Source organism: Rattus rattus, chromosome 9 (assembly GCF_011064425.1).
Source record: "Rattus rattus isolate New Zealand chromosome 9, Rrattus_CSIRO_v1, whole genome shotgun sequence".
NCBI lineage: Eukaryota > Metazoa > Chordata > Mammalia > Rodentia > Muridae > Rattus > Rattus rattus.
Window position 1 is genome coordinate 95,762,095 of NC_046162.1, and position 15,872 is coordinate 95,777,966.

The 15,872-nt window shown below is 45.1% G+C and overlaps 1 protein-coding gene across 1 annotated transcript in view; it reads right to left on the minus strand.

Annotated features, from left to right (window-relative positions):
* Window positions 1-5,255: 5,255 nt before the first annotated feature.
* Window positions 5,256-15,872, minus strand: part of Efcab5 (EF-hand calcium binding domain 5) — a 97,252-nt gene continuing 86,635 nt past the window's right edge. Inside the window, exon 19 of the mRNA XM_032914129.1 lies at window positions 5,256-5,449. Within this exon, the coding sequence (XP_032770020.1) occupies window positions 5,256-5,449 (194 nt within the window). The remainder of the gene's footprint in view (window positions 5,450-15,872) is intronic.

Here is a 15,872-nt window from a genome sequence, read left to right on the forward strand (position 1 = left end):
TGATGACCTCATATAGATGGAAGAATGGAAAGTATTCATGTGTGCATGTGCACGAACACACACACACCACACACACCACACACACACACACACACACACACACATACACTTGAAGCCTTGGGAAGAAGCTACATTTTTGTATATTATCCTCAGACTGTCTCAACCCTCCAGCTCCCAAATAATGACATAGAGATTTTTTATTATTTATGAAAGCTTAGGCCTTGAAGCCTAGCTTGTTACCAACCAGCATGTATAACTTAATTAACCGAGTCTGTGCTTGTCCACGGTTACCACCTCCCCCTCAGTCCTGGTAGTTCCTACTTCCTCTGTGCCTGCCTGGTGAATCCCTCAACTCTCAGTTCTTCCCCACAGTTCCTGTCTCTGTCCGGAAGTCCCTCCTATCCTCTCCTGCCTAGCAATTGGCTGTCAGCTTTTTATTAAAGCCAATCAGAAAATGCCTTAGATAGGTGAGAAGGACAAAGTGTACAAAAAGACTATCCCAACATGACAGATTGGGAGGTTAGTGGATATTGCTCAAATTGGGAGCATAAAGAATGTATCTACCCATCCTCGTTATTTAACAATGTAGAGGTAAATATCAAAATTATGGCTGACATGCAGAGACTGGCAAACTGCCCTGCAGTTAGAGAGTAAATATGTTAGGAACTTGTGTGTGGCCTCTGGAAGATATTCAGCATTGACCTCATGGTGTGAATCGAAGGTACCATAGACAAGGTAGTCAACTTTCCAAGCAGACTTCTTATTTTGAGTAAGAGAGTCTCCTTTATGCAGTCAGGGTTGGCCTAGAATTTACTGGTTTCCTGCCTGAGCCTCCTAATTCTGAGATTACAAGGGTGTGCCCCCATGCTGGGCTTCCAAAGTATAGTTTACCATCGTAGACACCTGGCTAGGTTTGGCTCCTGGGCTGTTTGCCAACTCCAAGGCTAAAAGAATTGGAAGATGACTCTGAAATAAAGAAAATAGTCGAGTGAGGTGGGGCTGAGGACTTTCTGATCTCAGCCTCTTCAACAAACAGAATGTGTTATTTTTGCTTAACATAAAGAAGGGTCAAGGCCATCTACTTCTTGTTGAAAAGATCAAATGGGAATTGGTCACCCAAGACTGTCCGGTGGGGTCCCAGATGATAACTCTTCTAAATTGGTGTTGTTCAGGAATCTCCCATTGCCTTTGGGCAATGTAATAAACAGTCCTTGGTTTCCATGAGCTAGAATCTTGGCTTCTCAGATACAGTGTTGAAAGGGGGTCTTTGCTCAGTCGGTGGTGTGCAGTAATGGTGCTAATTGCTACAGGACTCAAGGACACAGAGAAGCCACTGAGTCTTTAGAACCCACTTGGAACTGAGCACAAGACAGTTGTGGGGACAGCAGCACCCAGCCCAGTGGATTCTCTGTTTGCTCTTTGGACACGAGCGTTACCTATGTCTCTGTGATTACTTGCAGCCTCTGCTCCCAGCTTCTTAGTTACCTTTAACCTCTCTACAGCTCCTGCTGACCCACAGAAGCCTACAGCAGCAGCTCCGCGAACACCCGCTGGCGAGGTTCAGGAATCACCACACAAACCATACAAATACAGACCTCAGTTAAGCAAGAAGAGTTTATTGAACGCATACCCCGTCGGGACCACAAAAAAGGACTCGGGAGCCTGATTGTGGTACCAGTCTGTTATCAGGGCAGGCTCAGAAGTTCAGAAGGCAAGGGTGGAGACAGCACTACATTTTGGCTAACTAGACAAAGTATGACCAGCCTAACCTTAAGCGGATGGATCAGTCGTGAGTGAGGTAAGAGGGGTGGTGCATGGGTGGTGGACAGGGGAGTTTCAGAGCATGGAGATAACAGAGACTGTATGTTACAGCCACAGGGTTACAACCTTTCAGGAGAATTTCTCAGTGTCAGCTACGGTTCATTACTTCTGGGAAGTGGAGGCTGAGAACCTGAACTTAACTTCCCCTTATGAGCAAAATGGAGACTGAGTACAAAATGGCTACAGCTGTGTGAAAAGGAGTTGGGCCTCAACCCCCACCATCACATTTTCCCCTTTCTAAACACTTAATATCTTTTAAGGACATGTTCCATTTGCTATGTCTCAATTTTATTTGTCTGCTTCGGGTACATTTTGGGGGGGGCGGGGGTGGAGAAAATGAGGTCTCTCTGTGATAGCCCAGGCTGGCAGCCCTGCTTGCTTGAGCCTCCTCAGTGCTGAGATTACAGGGCTGCAGCACCACACTCAGCTGAGGTCTTTTTCTTTTTTCTTTTTTTAATTTATTTTGTCAATGGGCTCAGCTGTGAGGACCTTTTGCAAGCAAATGTGCTGATCTGATAAAGTGGCGGCCCTGAAGTTCCTATGGAGAACATTGAGCTTTGGAGGAGGACTCCTGCTTTCAACCTTCAAGTGCTGGTATTGGAGTTGTGGGCCACCACATCTGATTTCATGTTGTGCTGGGGGTCAATCCCAGGGCTTTGTGCTTGTTCATCAACTACACGACCCGCTGAGCTGCATCCTCAAGGCCAGACATCTTTTTTTTTTTGGTTAGGATCTCATCTTGCCCAGAGTGGTCTTGAACTCACAATTCCTCCTGCCCTTGCCTCTAGGTCCTGGGATTAGAGGTGTGTGGTACCACAGGATTATCAGGGGAGAGATCTTCTGACTTAGTGGGTTAAGGATGTTTAGAGAAATTCAGAGAAGCTGGCTGCTCTGTCGTATTTAGACTATCAGGACATAAGGAATGAGAGGTCAGTCTTAAAAGATCATACATTTTGTATGATTTCTCTTACATTTGCCAGATAGGCAAATTCATAAGGAAAGCCAGTCAGGCTACATGTGGTGGCACATGCCTTTAATCCCAGCACTCAGGAGGTAGAGGATAGCAGATCTTTCTGAGTTCAAGGCTAGCCTGGTCTACATAGTTCCAGGCCAGCCAGAGGCTACACAGCAGGATCCTATTTCAAAATAAAATAAAGCAGACTGGTGGCTATCTAAGGCAAGAGTAGGGGGGTGGGGTGCCAGACACCTTTAATCCCAGCATGTGGGAGATAGAGGCAGGTAGATCCATGTGAGTTTGAGGCCAGCCTAGTCTACATAGTGGGTTCCAGGACAGTCAGAGCTACCTAGTGAGACCCCCATCTCAAAAACAAAAAACAAAAACAAAAACAAACAACAACAACAACAAAAAAACCCAAATAAATAATAAATAAAAGTGTGTGGGGGGGAGTAAGACTGAACTGATGATGGATATGGGGGTTCCTGTTGGGGGTCAGAAATGGCTACAAAGGTAGTGCAATCCTGTGAACCTGTTAGAAATTGTTAGATGAGATGGATGGATGTGTGTGTGTGTGTGTGTGTGTGTGTGTGTGTGTGTGTGTGTGTGTGTGTAATATATATACTTGAGACAGGGTTTCCGTTCCCAGCTCTCACAGTGACCTTTAGCTCCAGGTCCAAGGGATCTGATGTCCTCTTCTGGCTTCCACTGGCATCACCCCCACAGTGAGCGCATGCAGAGGCGGTAGAGCGCTCACCTAACATGCTCTTAACTCTGGGCTCAATCCCCAGCAAGGCACAGACCAGGTCGGGTCACAGGGTGTGTCTGTAACCTCCGCATTCAGGAAGTAGGGGTAGAAGATTCAGGAGGTCAAGGTCAGCTATCTTCTGAGTTCTAGGCAAACCTGTACTACCTGCAACCCGATCTCAAAAACAATAGAGCATGGTGGTGCGAGCCCTTAATCCGAGCACCCTGGAGGCAGAGGCAGGCCGGTCTCCCGGACTTTGAGGCCAGCATGCTCTAGTTAGCAAGTGTCAGGCCAGCTTACAAAGAGAGACTCTGTCTCAATCTTTTCAACGATAAAATAAAGTGTGGGGGGTGGAGACGCGACTGGCTGCTCACCCAGAGGAGAATACTTTAATTCCCAGCACTGACGTGGCCCGCACATGTGGTTGTGACTGGCTGTCTGGGGGAAACACTCATATACATAGAAAAGAGAACTCAAATGTTAAAAAGGAAAACTCATGAAAATATAATCTATTATCACTAAGCCACAGTAAATTAATTCCCATAACCACAATATAAACAGCCTCTCTGGCTCTCCTCACCCCAGCTGCCTTTACCATCATGGTATTCACAAGTTTGCTCTGGAGCCGTCCGGATGTACGGCTATCAGTTTAATATCTTCATGAACGCTGTTGCTAGAATCGTTGCTGCAGATGCCTGAAAACACTTCCCTCCCAAGACGAAGTGGCCAAGAGTGGAAACACTGGTCACGAGCTCATCCGAGACAAGATAGCTGGTAATAACACTGGCATCTTATCAGGACAGGGTACAGGCTGCCAATCTCCACTTATAAGACACTCGGGACACATCACGATCTGTCACCTAATAAAGAAAGTAAGGTTTAATTTCCCAATTTTTATTAAAAACGGGGTTTGTCATCTTTGTCCGATATTTTCTTACAGAGATGAAATCTTACAACACAGCAGTGAAGTTCGCTGTAATAACAGCTTTGGGCAAATGTAAATTCTTCTGTGGTTATAAACTCGATAAGTTTTTGTTAATAAAAATGGATGTTTTCTTTATCCCGTGAGCCATGGACAAACATTTCCTGATCATTGAAATGATGTTTGTGGCAGGGTACATAATTATACTCACAGCCCTCAGGGTGCTGAGGCAGGAATATCAGGGGTTCAAAGCCAGCCTGGGCTACATGTCCAGTTCCAGGCTAGCCTCAGAAATATATAGAGATTCTGTTTCTAACAAACAAGCAGAAATATAAAAGTGACTTTTAAATTGTTAAGGAAAGAAGAGACGAAGAAGAGATGGAGTTTTTGGATAATCTTTGAAAAAAAATCTAAAAAACAGTTACAAGTCCATTTCTTCAAATCTTTATTGTTTGGTACTCTTTTGATGTAAAAGCTGCCATTTCTGCCTGCCCGGACCCTCAGCACTATTTATTCTGTTGTTTAAATGAATGGAAAGCAACTTCCCAAACAGCCAGCACCGTCTCCAATTACACAGAAAGCTCCAACTAGAATACATTCTATTCTGTATTCTGATACGCTCAGTTCCGGTCATCGTTAGTGCATTCTTCAGATAGCATTTCTCCCTTAGGTAGCACTCATGGCTTTGGAGAGTACTGGGCTGAATTTCGGGGAGCAGAATATGTCTAAAGGGCATTCTTTCCAGTTGGAAATAGTTCATAGTTAACAGCATTGGACACCATCAACATGTCCTGATATGGTACCAATCCTTACAGTTTCTCTCGAAACGATCTCTCCGAGGACATTGCATAAAGAGTGGTAGTGCTCTTCTTGGGCAATGGAGGTACAATAAAACTATCCTGTTGGGTATTTAGCTCTATCAGAGTTAAGCAAATATTTATCCAGTGGTACAGGAGTTCAATGACAATGTTCTTGAATTTCCAGACTTGAGTTCGAGAATGATCTGCATCAAGAAAAGGAAAAGTTAGTATAGATAATATAGTACTTGAATTATGAAGAAATAAATTTACATATGACTAAGGTTCATTAGCTATGTTGTGAATCAAAATCATAGCAGTATCTTGTTTACATATTTAATTCTAAAAGGTAGGTGGAATTTGATATTCTTATATAAGGGAATAATAGATAGCAGTTAACACTGAAAAAAGGTATATACATACATATACACATATACACATGTAGAATCTTATATGTATTTGGGTATGATTCTTAAAGGTTCAAAAATCTGTAAGCTCTATGATTTCATAAAGATAGAGTGAAAGGAAGCCAGGTGGTGGTGGCACCTGCCTTTAGTCCTAGCACCCGGGAGGCAGGGGCAAGCAAATCTCTGAGTTCAAGGCCAGCCTGGTCTACAGGGCAAGTTCCAGGATGGCCAGAGCTACACAGAGGAAACCCTATATCAAAAAACAAAAAGATAGGGCTGGAGAGGTGGCTCAGCAGTTAAAAGCACTGACTGTTCTCCCAGAGGTCCTGAGTTCAATTCCCAGCAACCACATGGTGGCTCACAACCATCTGTAATGGAATCCGATGCCCTCTTCTGGTGTGTCTGAAGATAGCGACAGTGTACTCACATACATAAAATAAATATTTTTTAAAAAGACAAACAAAAAGAGGTACAGTAAAAGTAATGAACCAGGCACGAAGGTGATAAGCCCCAAATTCATGATCACATTAGGAGGAAAGAAGATGGGGTCAGAGATGTGGAAAATCTTGACTGCTCCTATTATAGTTTATATCTTAACAAAACAAAATATCAGACTTGGATGGGCATGGCGATTCCCCTGTAATCCCAGCTCTTTGGCAGGCGGAAGCAAGACGTTTGTGAGTTTGATGCTAGTCTGAGCTAGATAACAGCTTTGAACCAGCCTCAGCAACTCAGGGAGACCCTGTTTCAAACCAAAATTTGAAAAGGGCTGGAGATGTAGCCAAGTGGTAGAGCACCTGCTTTGCACATAGGAAATCCTAGGTCGCTTCCCAGCGTTACAAAACACAGTAAAATGGATCTAATGAAAATAAGGCGTGTTGAGGTTAGGTATAAAATATTATTTCACAGTGAATACACTGTGCTTATTGTTTATACCATGATATTTGAAATATTCTTTAGTTGAAAGTTGTTTCAAGATATGTAGTTACTGTTGGCTGCCATTCCTATAGATTCCCCGGAGCCAACAACTAATATTTAGTGGACTGGCCCAATAGAAGGAGTACCTTAGAGTTGAATAGGTCTGGGTTCTAATTTTGGCTCAATCTCAACTAAATTTTGTGACCTTAAACAGATCATTTACTTGCTCTGAGCCTGTCTATCTTTTTGTAAAATAGGAACAGTACTTCAGGATTACTATGAGAGCAAACGAGAAAACATGCAGGAACATCTCTCTTCCCTCCCAGCACAGACTGACTTATTCATCATGGTGCTCTTAGTCTAACGTAGTGTTGACCCGGATCTGCTGATTTAAACAAACCATTATACATACTCATAAAACTCAGTGAGAGTTCTCTTCACTAAGAGAAGCATAACCATAATCTCAACCATCTACTAGAATTTTAAAACAGAACACTTTTATTATGTTTTATTTACTGATGGGCATGTGTGTGTGTGTGTGTGTGTGTGTGTGTGTGTGTGTGCCATAGCATGTGTGTGCAGACCAGAGGACAAACTTGGAGTTCTCTCCCTCCAGGGATCAAACTTGGATTGTAAGGCTTGGCAACAGGAACCTTTATTCATTGAGCGTCACATAGATCCCTGGACATATTTTAATTCCTGTCCCCTACCAATACAAGGAGCAAATTTCCCTAAACTGGGCTTGGCTTTAGCATGGTTTTGAAGGCTCCTCTGTGAGCTAAGGTGTAGCACATAGCAGAAAAGGCCCATGCAGTAAAAAAAAATTTACATCTTCATTTTTATTTGAAGCTGACTTTAAAACATGGGTACAATTAATTTTCTAACATTCTTTTTATACACACACACACACACACACACACACACACAGAGAGAGAGAGAGAGAGAGAGAGAGAGAGGCACTGTTTTTTCTCATTCAATTGTAAGTGTTCAATAAATGTTGAATTGAAACAACATTAAATTAAGGAATAATTTAATTTCTTTATTTCTAGTCCTAAAAGTTTTTCCAGATTACAGCTCAATAATATTAGTGACAATTATGAATAAAAACAAGAACAGATGCTAGTCATGAGAACACATTAGAATATCTGATTCATCTCACTTTATGGGTAATTCTAGACCAATAAAAATACCTACTTAAAACACAGAGGGCACGTTTGTCACCATTGATCCCTCTTTGTGCTAATTAGCTTCCTGGAAATTTTACAAAGAAATATTACAGATTTCCAAAGATTATTCTAATTATCTTAATGTTCCTGTGTTATACATCTAAATTAAATAAACGCACAGTTCACCCCAGGATACTCCTAGTACCAGTCCCAACTAATTTTCTGAGATAAAACAGCTCCCCACAGATTGTTCTTTGTGTCCCAAATCCTCAAAGAGTGCTCCGTTCCATCAATGGCTGTCGGTGATCTTGGCTGAACATCCCAGTATGGAGACCTTATCTATAACCATTATTAAACCAGTCGCCCTCTCCTTGGTGATTGAACGACAGGAGAGTGGAGAGAAGGGTCCTGTTGCTTACTTCCTGCTTTATTGTTACCAGGGATAAAAGCTCTGAACCGTCCGGGAGGTGGTTCCCGTTTCCCTTTCCTTTCCAGAGACCGATGTATTTACAGGGGCTTCTAATGAGCCCTCAAAGGAAGCCTCGTGCAACTACGGGACCATTACTGTTGGCTGCTACTGCCCTCTTGCGGTAGACAGGTGACTGATCCTCATAGATTGGCAGACAGTCCACACCCATCCTCCAGCAATTCTCTAGAGTCTACTTTTCTTTCTTCCTTCCACGACTCTATGAAATTATGACCATTTTGATTTGCCTTAACAATGCTTATAGACATTTTTAGGTACATTTAAGCTCTAAGGATTTCAGAGTAAGCCACTGAATAACGTTCAGGGATGTATTCAGTAAGCTTTTAATAGGGTATTTTTAAGTCCCACTTTAATCAAACCTTTAATTACTCAGGGAATTCATCATGCTGGAACTATCGGACTATAAAAAGCATGTTTTTAAATTAAACCTCAATTTGTAGATCTCTGCTTTGACACTGGATTAATTAAGCTAAATCCTCTGGGAAGCATAGACAATTAATAAAAACAGGCAAAGCAAAAAGACTGGAGTATTTAACTTCGAGTTCAAAAGCCGAATGCTTCCTTCGACTGCCAGCTAACCAGGGTCAGCAGCGTCTCTTGAATGCTTTCCTTCCCTTGAAAGAGCGAACCCCAAAACGGGGGACGTGTCTCTCGCTCCAATCGTGGGATGGGGTGCCCCCAAGAACCACAGGTAGCCATTCTTGATGTAAAAGCATGAGGTACCTTTATTAACGAGATCCCAGGTCTTAGCATTCCCGGGTCGGACCACGTATCCAGACACAGGAGACCGACCCCGAGCTTCCAAACTCGGGGGTAGGGAGGTTAGGGGCGCGATTTACACATGATTGGTCAATTCAAAAGGTGCACAGTTACTTTCGGCGCGAAATTACATCAGCAAAGGAGTACGTGCTCTCTAGCAGTTGGCTCATCTCACTCAGGGGGTGAAGGGGGGGGTGGCTACAGATGATCAATGTCCTGGGGCTGATAGCAAGTCCTATCTCTGGCTCTCCATCAGGCACGTCCCGCCCTGCACATCCGGACTCTGACAATGAGCAACCTTTATGAAACTCTAGTTCTGCACATCCGGACTCTGACAATGAGTAACCTTTTTAAAACTCTAGTTCTACACCCTGTGCGTTGTGTTAGCTTTCGTTCTCTATTTCTATTGCCAGACGCCCCTATGTCGTTTTAAAACGCAGTTCGTTAGCTTTACTGCTGCACACAGTAGGCTAGTTGAAGGTCAGCCCAGGGACGCACGCCTGGGCGGAGATGTGCGCATAAATTCCAGCGAGGATTTTACATAGGCAGGGGAACTCTGTGGGGATAGCTGGGGTCTTACTGTGCTCCTGTTGATTCGAATGTCATCCCAAAGGCACTGTCTTAGACACCTCCCAGGCCTATCGGGAAAGGATCGGTGTTGAACAAGGACCGAAGCTCATTGTTTTGAGTTATTTCAGCCGAGTGGAGGTCTGTCCCAGGATGAATCCTGAGTTCTCAACGCACGCAGCTCCACTCCGATTGTGAGCACGACTGCGCATGATCTGGACTTTCCACAACTTAGCCATAAAGCTAAAGTGTGAGCTTTGGGCCGTGTAACTTAGCTTTACAGAATTATGGTTTGGTGGAGTCACCTCTTGTCTTTTGGTGGCTGTCAAACCTGCTGCTATGCCCCCTTGGCAGTAGGACTGTCTCCACTCCTCTTCTCCCTTTGCAAATCACCTAGTGGCCAACAAATCTCAATTTTAGATCCCCACCTAGAGCTTTCTGCAAAATCCCTGATTTCTTTTCCTAGCTACTTATTCAGTTCTCTGTGCAGATATTCAGTAGACACCTCGACCTCATTTTGTAAAGTGTAAACTCTTTAAAAAACTTTTTGTGTGTGCGTGCATGTGTGTGCCATGCATGTGCCTGTGTCTGTGCGCATGTGGGTGCCCACAGAGGCCAGAAGAGGGCATTGGATCCCTTGGAACAGGAGTTACAGGTGGTTGTGAGCCACCATGTGGGTGCTGGGAACTGAACTCTAGTCCTCTTCAAGAGCAGCCAATGCTCTCAGCAAGCAAGAGCAGCCGAGCTGTCTTTTTTTTAAAGATTTATTCATTTATTATATATGTGACACTGCAGCTGTCTTCCCCACCAGAAGGGGGCCCGGATCCCATTACAGATGGCTGTGAGCCACCATGTGTTTGCTGGGAATTGAACTAATGACCTCTGGAAGAGCAGTCCATTCTTAACCAAGCCATCTCCAGCCCCAAGCTGTCTTTCAGCCTTGGCTCTTCATCTTCCCCACCAGAGCCCCATTCCTCATTTCACACACCCATTCCTCCAAACCATGGAATTGCATTCTCTGGTTCTCACCAAAATCTGTACTATATACCCTGCAGGCACTTCTCACCGTCTGGGTTGGCGCCGCTCCCGCCCGAATTCCTGCAGCAGCCCCAGTGACTGGTCTTTGACTCTCCCCTCCCAACCCAACCCTCCCCACCTCAAAGCCTTTTCTAACAGCGGCAGAATGATCCCTTATTTTCTCCTTCCCCCCTCTTGTCCTTTTTTTCTTCTTTCAACAGAATCTAACTATATAGTCCCAGGAAGCCTGGAACTCACTATGTAGACCAGGCTGGCCTTGAACTCGCAGAGATCTGCTTCCCAAGTGCTGGAATTAAAAGTGGGCCTCGCCCTGCCCAGTTCCTTATATTTCCTGATTTTATTTTTCAGGTGGAGTCTCGCCATGTAACTCAGGTTGACTTTTGAACTCATAGCCTTCTTCTGCCTTAGCCTTTGAGCACTAGGAGCAGGGGCCATGATCCTGGCCTTCAGTGATTCTTCCAGAGCATCAGCCATGTCATGAACGTCTCATAGTATAGTATGATGGTGTGAGGCTCTGATTGATTCGGCCCGCTGCCCCACCCATCACCCCCGACCTCATCTTCTATATGTCTCAAATTCTCTTGCTCTGTTCCTGTCACAGCGTGTGTGTGTGTGTGTGTGTGTGTGTGTGTGTGTGTGTGTGTGTAGGCATAGTCCTTTGCCACTGGGCTACATTCTTACCCCGTCTTGTTTATCCTTTGCTTTCCTCTGGACTCTAAGGTTTGTGGGGTTTCGTTTTTGCTTAGATAAGATCTCACTGTAGCTCAGAGGGAGTTGGTTCTGATAGCAGGCAAGAGCCACCATGGACTTGTGAGCTTCTTGAGATCAGGGACCTTGGTCAGCTTTATTCTCTGTTGTTCCTCCAAGACAGAGCCTGGCACATAATCAGCATTCCTTTAAAGTGGATGAGCAAAGGGTGAAGGAACAGCAGTGGTTACAGGATCCTTAAGTCGGCCATGGAGGCCTACATCTATGTATCCCAGGAGCCCCCCAGGGTTCAGAAAGGTGTCTAGTTGCATTTAGGAAAGAGAGTCCTATGACTCATCCTCACACTATAGCACTGGGTGACTTCCTCTCTCACTTCTAGGAACATCTCGGGAGTTTTGGGAGTGCAGCTTATATGGGGCTGAGAGTGTAGCTCCCCGATGAAAATGGCAGGACGCTTGGGAGGTATTCTAAATATGCAAGCCCTGTAGACTTCCTTTGACATCAGGTCCTAGAATTTGGGAATCGAGGCTTTTCCTCTCCAGACAGAGTAAGGAAAGAATCTTGCCATCCAGGAAGCTGGCAGTCCAAGATAAAGAACTTGGAGAAGCACAGATACAACAGATACAGGAAGTTGATTCACTCTTAAACACAGATCATCAAATGGAGATGCAGGGATTCAAACACCAAAGGGGAAAGAGAGGAGAAACCCGAGGGCAGAGAACACTTCAAGGCCCAATAATCAGGACCCTGGGAGACCCAAGATGAAATGTGGACGGCAGGCAGAAGAAGGTAAGTGCTTAGAGGACAGAGGTGCAGGGGCTCTCAGAGGGCAAACGCGCTTGCACCTCCCCAGTCCACAGGTTAGCAGATAAGACAGAGAATGGATCAGAAAGTAAAGCAAAGCGGCAAAAAGGTGGGAAACGGGAGAGAAACTAGGACATCCGTTTACCTATTTGCAGACACCGGGAATCAAGCCTAGAGCTTCATGCAAGCCAGGTCTACTACTTAGCTGTACTCTACTCACTAAACACAGGATTTTGAAGATTGAGTCTAGGAGAAGCAATGTCTGAATAAAGAATCACAATGGGAGAGGAGGGGGTCATCATCAGCCTCCAGGTCACCCGTGCTGGATAAATGACCAGCCTGCAGCTGGCTGAGCAAGGAAAAGGTTTGTGAAGGAAAAGATGCCCGCTTCCAAGCAGGCGCAGCTCCGGGCTAAGGCAATAGATTGGTGAGTGGAGTCCAGGTAGGGTGTTTAGCTCCCAGTGGGGCACCTTTGTGCAGCACACAACTTGCTATAGCAGCAACCTGGATGCTATGTGGGTGTCTAGGAGGTGGGGACCTGGGCTTCACAACGGAAAAGACCCAGCAAGAACCCAGACCCGTGGGTGGGAATAGCCACATCAAGGATTATCATGAAATCTCACAACTCTGGGGATAAAGGAGTGACTCTATAGCTTCCGAGGAGAAGCAAACATTTGCAAACTCAGAAACAAGGAAGGCTTCCAACATCTCAATAGCAACCTTGGAGCTTCGAAGGCCATAGAGACATTCCCACAAAAGTTAAACAGAGAGCCGCCATGCACCGAGCAACTCCACCCCTAGGATCTGTGCCCAAGAGAACAGAATACGCATCTGCATAAAAAACAAAACAAACGAACACACCATCACCACCACCAAGAAAGCAACTGCAAACAAAACGTTCCTGGCAATACAATCCTAAGAGTCAGAAACAAAAATCCCAGAGGCCCATGGGTAAGTGAGTTATAGCACATCCATGTATAGATAATCCAGGGACAAACAACTGACACAAACTGAAATGGACATGAACCCTGCAAACACCAGGATAAGCGAACCAAACGCCACTGATTGCATAACCCCATTTATATCAAAAGTCTAGACGGGCAAATCCGAGCAGACAGAAAGCAGATTCGCAGTTGCTGGGGAACAGAGTGAGAAAAGAGAGGGAGCGAGCGCTAATGGGCTGCAGCTTACTTTGGAAAATGTCATAAAATCAGATAGCGCCAGTGATTGGTGTATTATCCAAAACGAGTAGCTCAGAACGCGGAAGTGTGTGTGATGTGATTTATGTTTCTCTTGCTTTCTCTCCAGAGGATATCACATGTTCCAGGCTGGCTTGAACTTCCGAGGATGACCTCCGCTTAAGACCTCTCTGCCTCTACCTCCCAAGTGCTGGCATTGCAGGTCCGGGTCTCCACATCTCCTTTCTGTGGGATCGGGGATTGATCCTGCAACTTTGCATATGTGAGGCAAGGACTCTAACAAAATGACCTACACTCCAGGCTTGGTATCTCATTTAAAAAAAAAATGAGATATTTCATTAAAAAAAAAAAAAAAAAAAAGACAATGAATGGGTCAAGGTGTCTCTGGTTAAAGAGTTTCCCCCAACCTGGCGACTTTTAGAGAGGACTAAAACCAGAACCTCCTGAGTCTTCAACTCCTAAATGTCTTCAAAATTATTTTCCCCAGAAATCAAGTACAAGTGTTAAATGAAAACATTTTCAGACCTAAAATACCTGGAAAAGCACTATTTCTCAGAAAACCCCTACTGGAGGAGGGCTCAGAGGTCAAGGGCTTGCTTAGCTAAGGGTGGGACCATTGGTCCTAGACCCAGCACTTAAGAAAGAAAGAAAGGAAGAAAGAAAGAAAGAAAGGAAAGAAAAGAAAAGAAAAAGACAGGAGAGAGGAAAATGCTGTTGGGTAAGTACAGACGGTGAGAGACTTTGGAGCACCCAGTCCTGGATGGGACGTTGTCTCCAAACTCTTCCCCTCAAGGCTTAAGGTCTGTGTGGAAGAGGAGGCAGGAGCTTGAGGTGGGCGGGGGTGACCCCAATGAACAACATTTTCCAGACCCAACAAGGCTGCTACCATACAAACTCAGACTATGATAGGTCCAAGCTAGACAAAGTCTCAGCACAGAGAAGGGGAAGTGGACACAAAGTCCCAACCCTAAGGAAGAAGTTGTTTGCAGATGGTACCTGCTGGGAAAGGGACACTCAGTTTTCTCCAGTGGGGTGTCCGTCCACCCCACTCTAGACCCTAGGCTCTTCCCAGCAGATCCAGTCCCAGGCAGAACCTATGAGATCGCTGGTGCCATCTCATACTGATCCGGTTTCCCGAATGAGAGCTTTTCCTTAAAGCTGCAGGAAGGCCATACAAACTCTGAACTATAATAGATTGCCCTGCCACAAGGGGACTCTCCTGATACAAACAGAAAGATGTGCCCAGAGAACTCTTCCTTCCCTCAAGCACGGAGCTTAGAATTTCTTGATATAACTTCATCTAAACGAGAGAGGACTGATATATCCGGTGACCTGTGAGCTTTGTTGGTTGCTACAGAGACTGAAAACACTAAAGGGTTGCTGGTTTAGAAAGGGAAACCTGCAAATTGTTGGTTTTTGGCTGCGTCCCGGTCTGTCACCTGCAGTTCTGATTTCTGCCATCGGAGGGCACTATCGGCAAGCAGAACGCAGTATTTTCCGTGGTGAAGGCTGCTGAAATAAAGGCTAGAGTTCAAAGACTGGGCGAGTAGTGGAAATTTGCATGCGTTCTGAGCAGAGTGTGCAACTGCAGGTGGCTCTAACAGGCAAATCTGAGGTAAAGTCTGAAGAGATTCTTTTGAGGCATTGTGCCCTGCCAGAGGAGCCTTTAGCCTCTCCCGGGGTTGGGGGATGTAAGGACACACACCTGCAGGGTATAAAATGGCAAGGCCTGTCCCTTACGCTTATTCCTTATGTCAGAGGGACTGGATTGAAGTTCGGTGGGTGCCTATGCCCTTGTCCAAGAAGGGGAACATTGCTCAGGAACACAAGGAACCCTGGCAGTAAGCTCTAGGTGGAGAGGCTGACAAGTTGGTGGGGTCCAAGAGGAACAAGGTCACAGGCTGTAAGTTCTCTCACAAAGGAAGAACCAGAGACTGGAGGTGGGGGTAGGGCTAGGGAGACTAAACTTGGAGCTAGGCATCCTGGGGACAGATACAGGTTTCTCTGGACTTCAAAGTCCTCAAATATAGAATTAGTATATAAAAGTATACACTGGAAAGGTATTAATGATACAGGTCTGTAATCCTAGCCACTTAGAAGACTTAAGATAAGAGGATCACAAGTTCAAGGCCTGCCTAAGCAATTTAGTGTGACTTCTTCTCAAAATAAAAAATAAACGGAGCGAAGGAGGTCTAGCTTGGCAGTAGAGTGCTTGCCTAGCAAGTATTCAGTAACACACACACGAACACGCACACGCACGCGCGCTCGCGCATGCACACACACAGACACACACACACACGAACACACGTGGCTAACAGTAAACAGTATCCAGTTGTTTTTATTACTGATGGTACTGATTCCCTTGAACAGAAGCTTAGAAGTCAGGCCTGTGGTGCCTGTGAATGCAGAGGCTCCCATGAATGAGCTCAGAGTCACTGTCGCTCACATAGAATCCCAAATGGGATTTTTAAACCAGATTCACACTACTCATGGTGCACATTAATTCTTTGCGAGTCTTGTGTCCTCTCCTATGCCCAAGCTCTCCCAGGCTTTGGGGAATCCTCACTTTCCTAGAA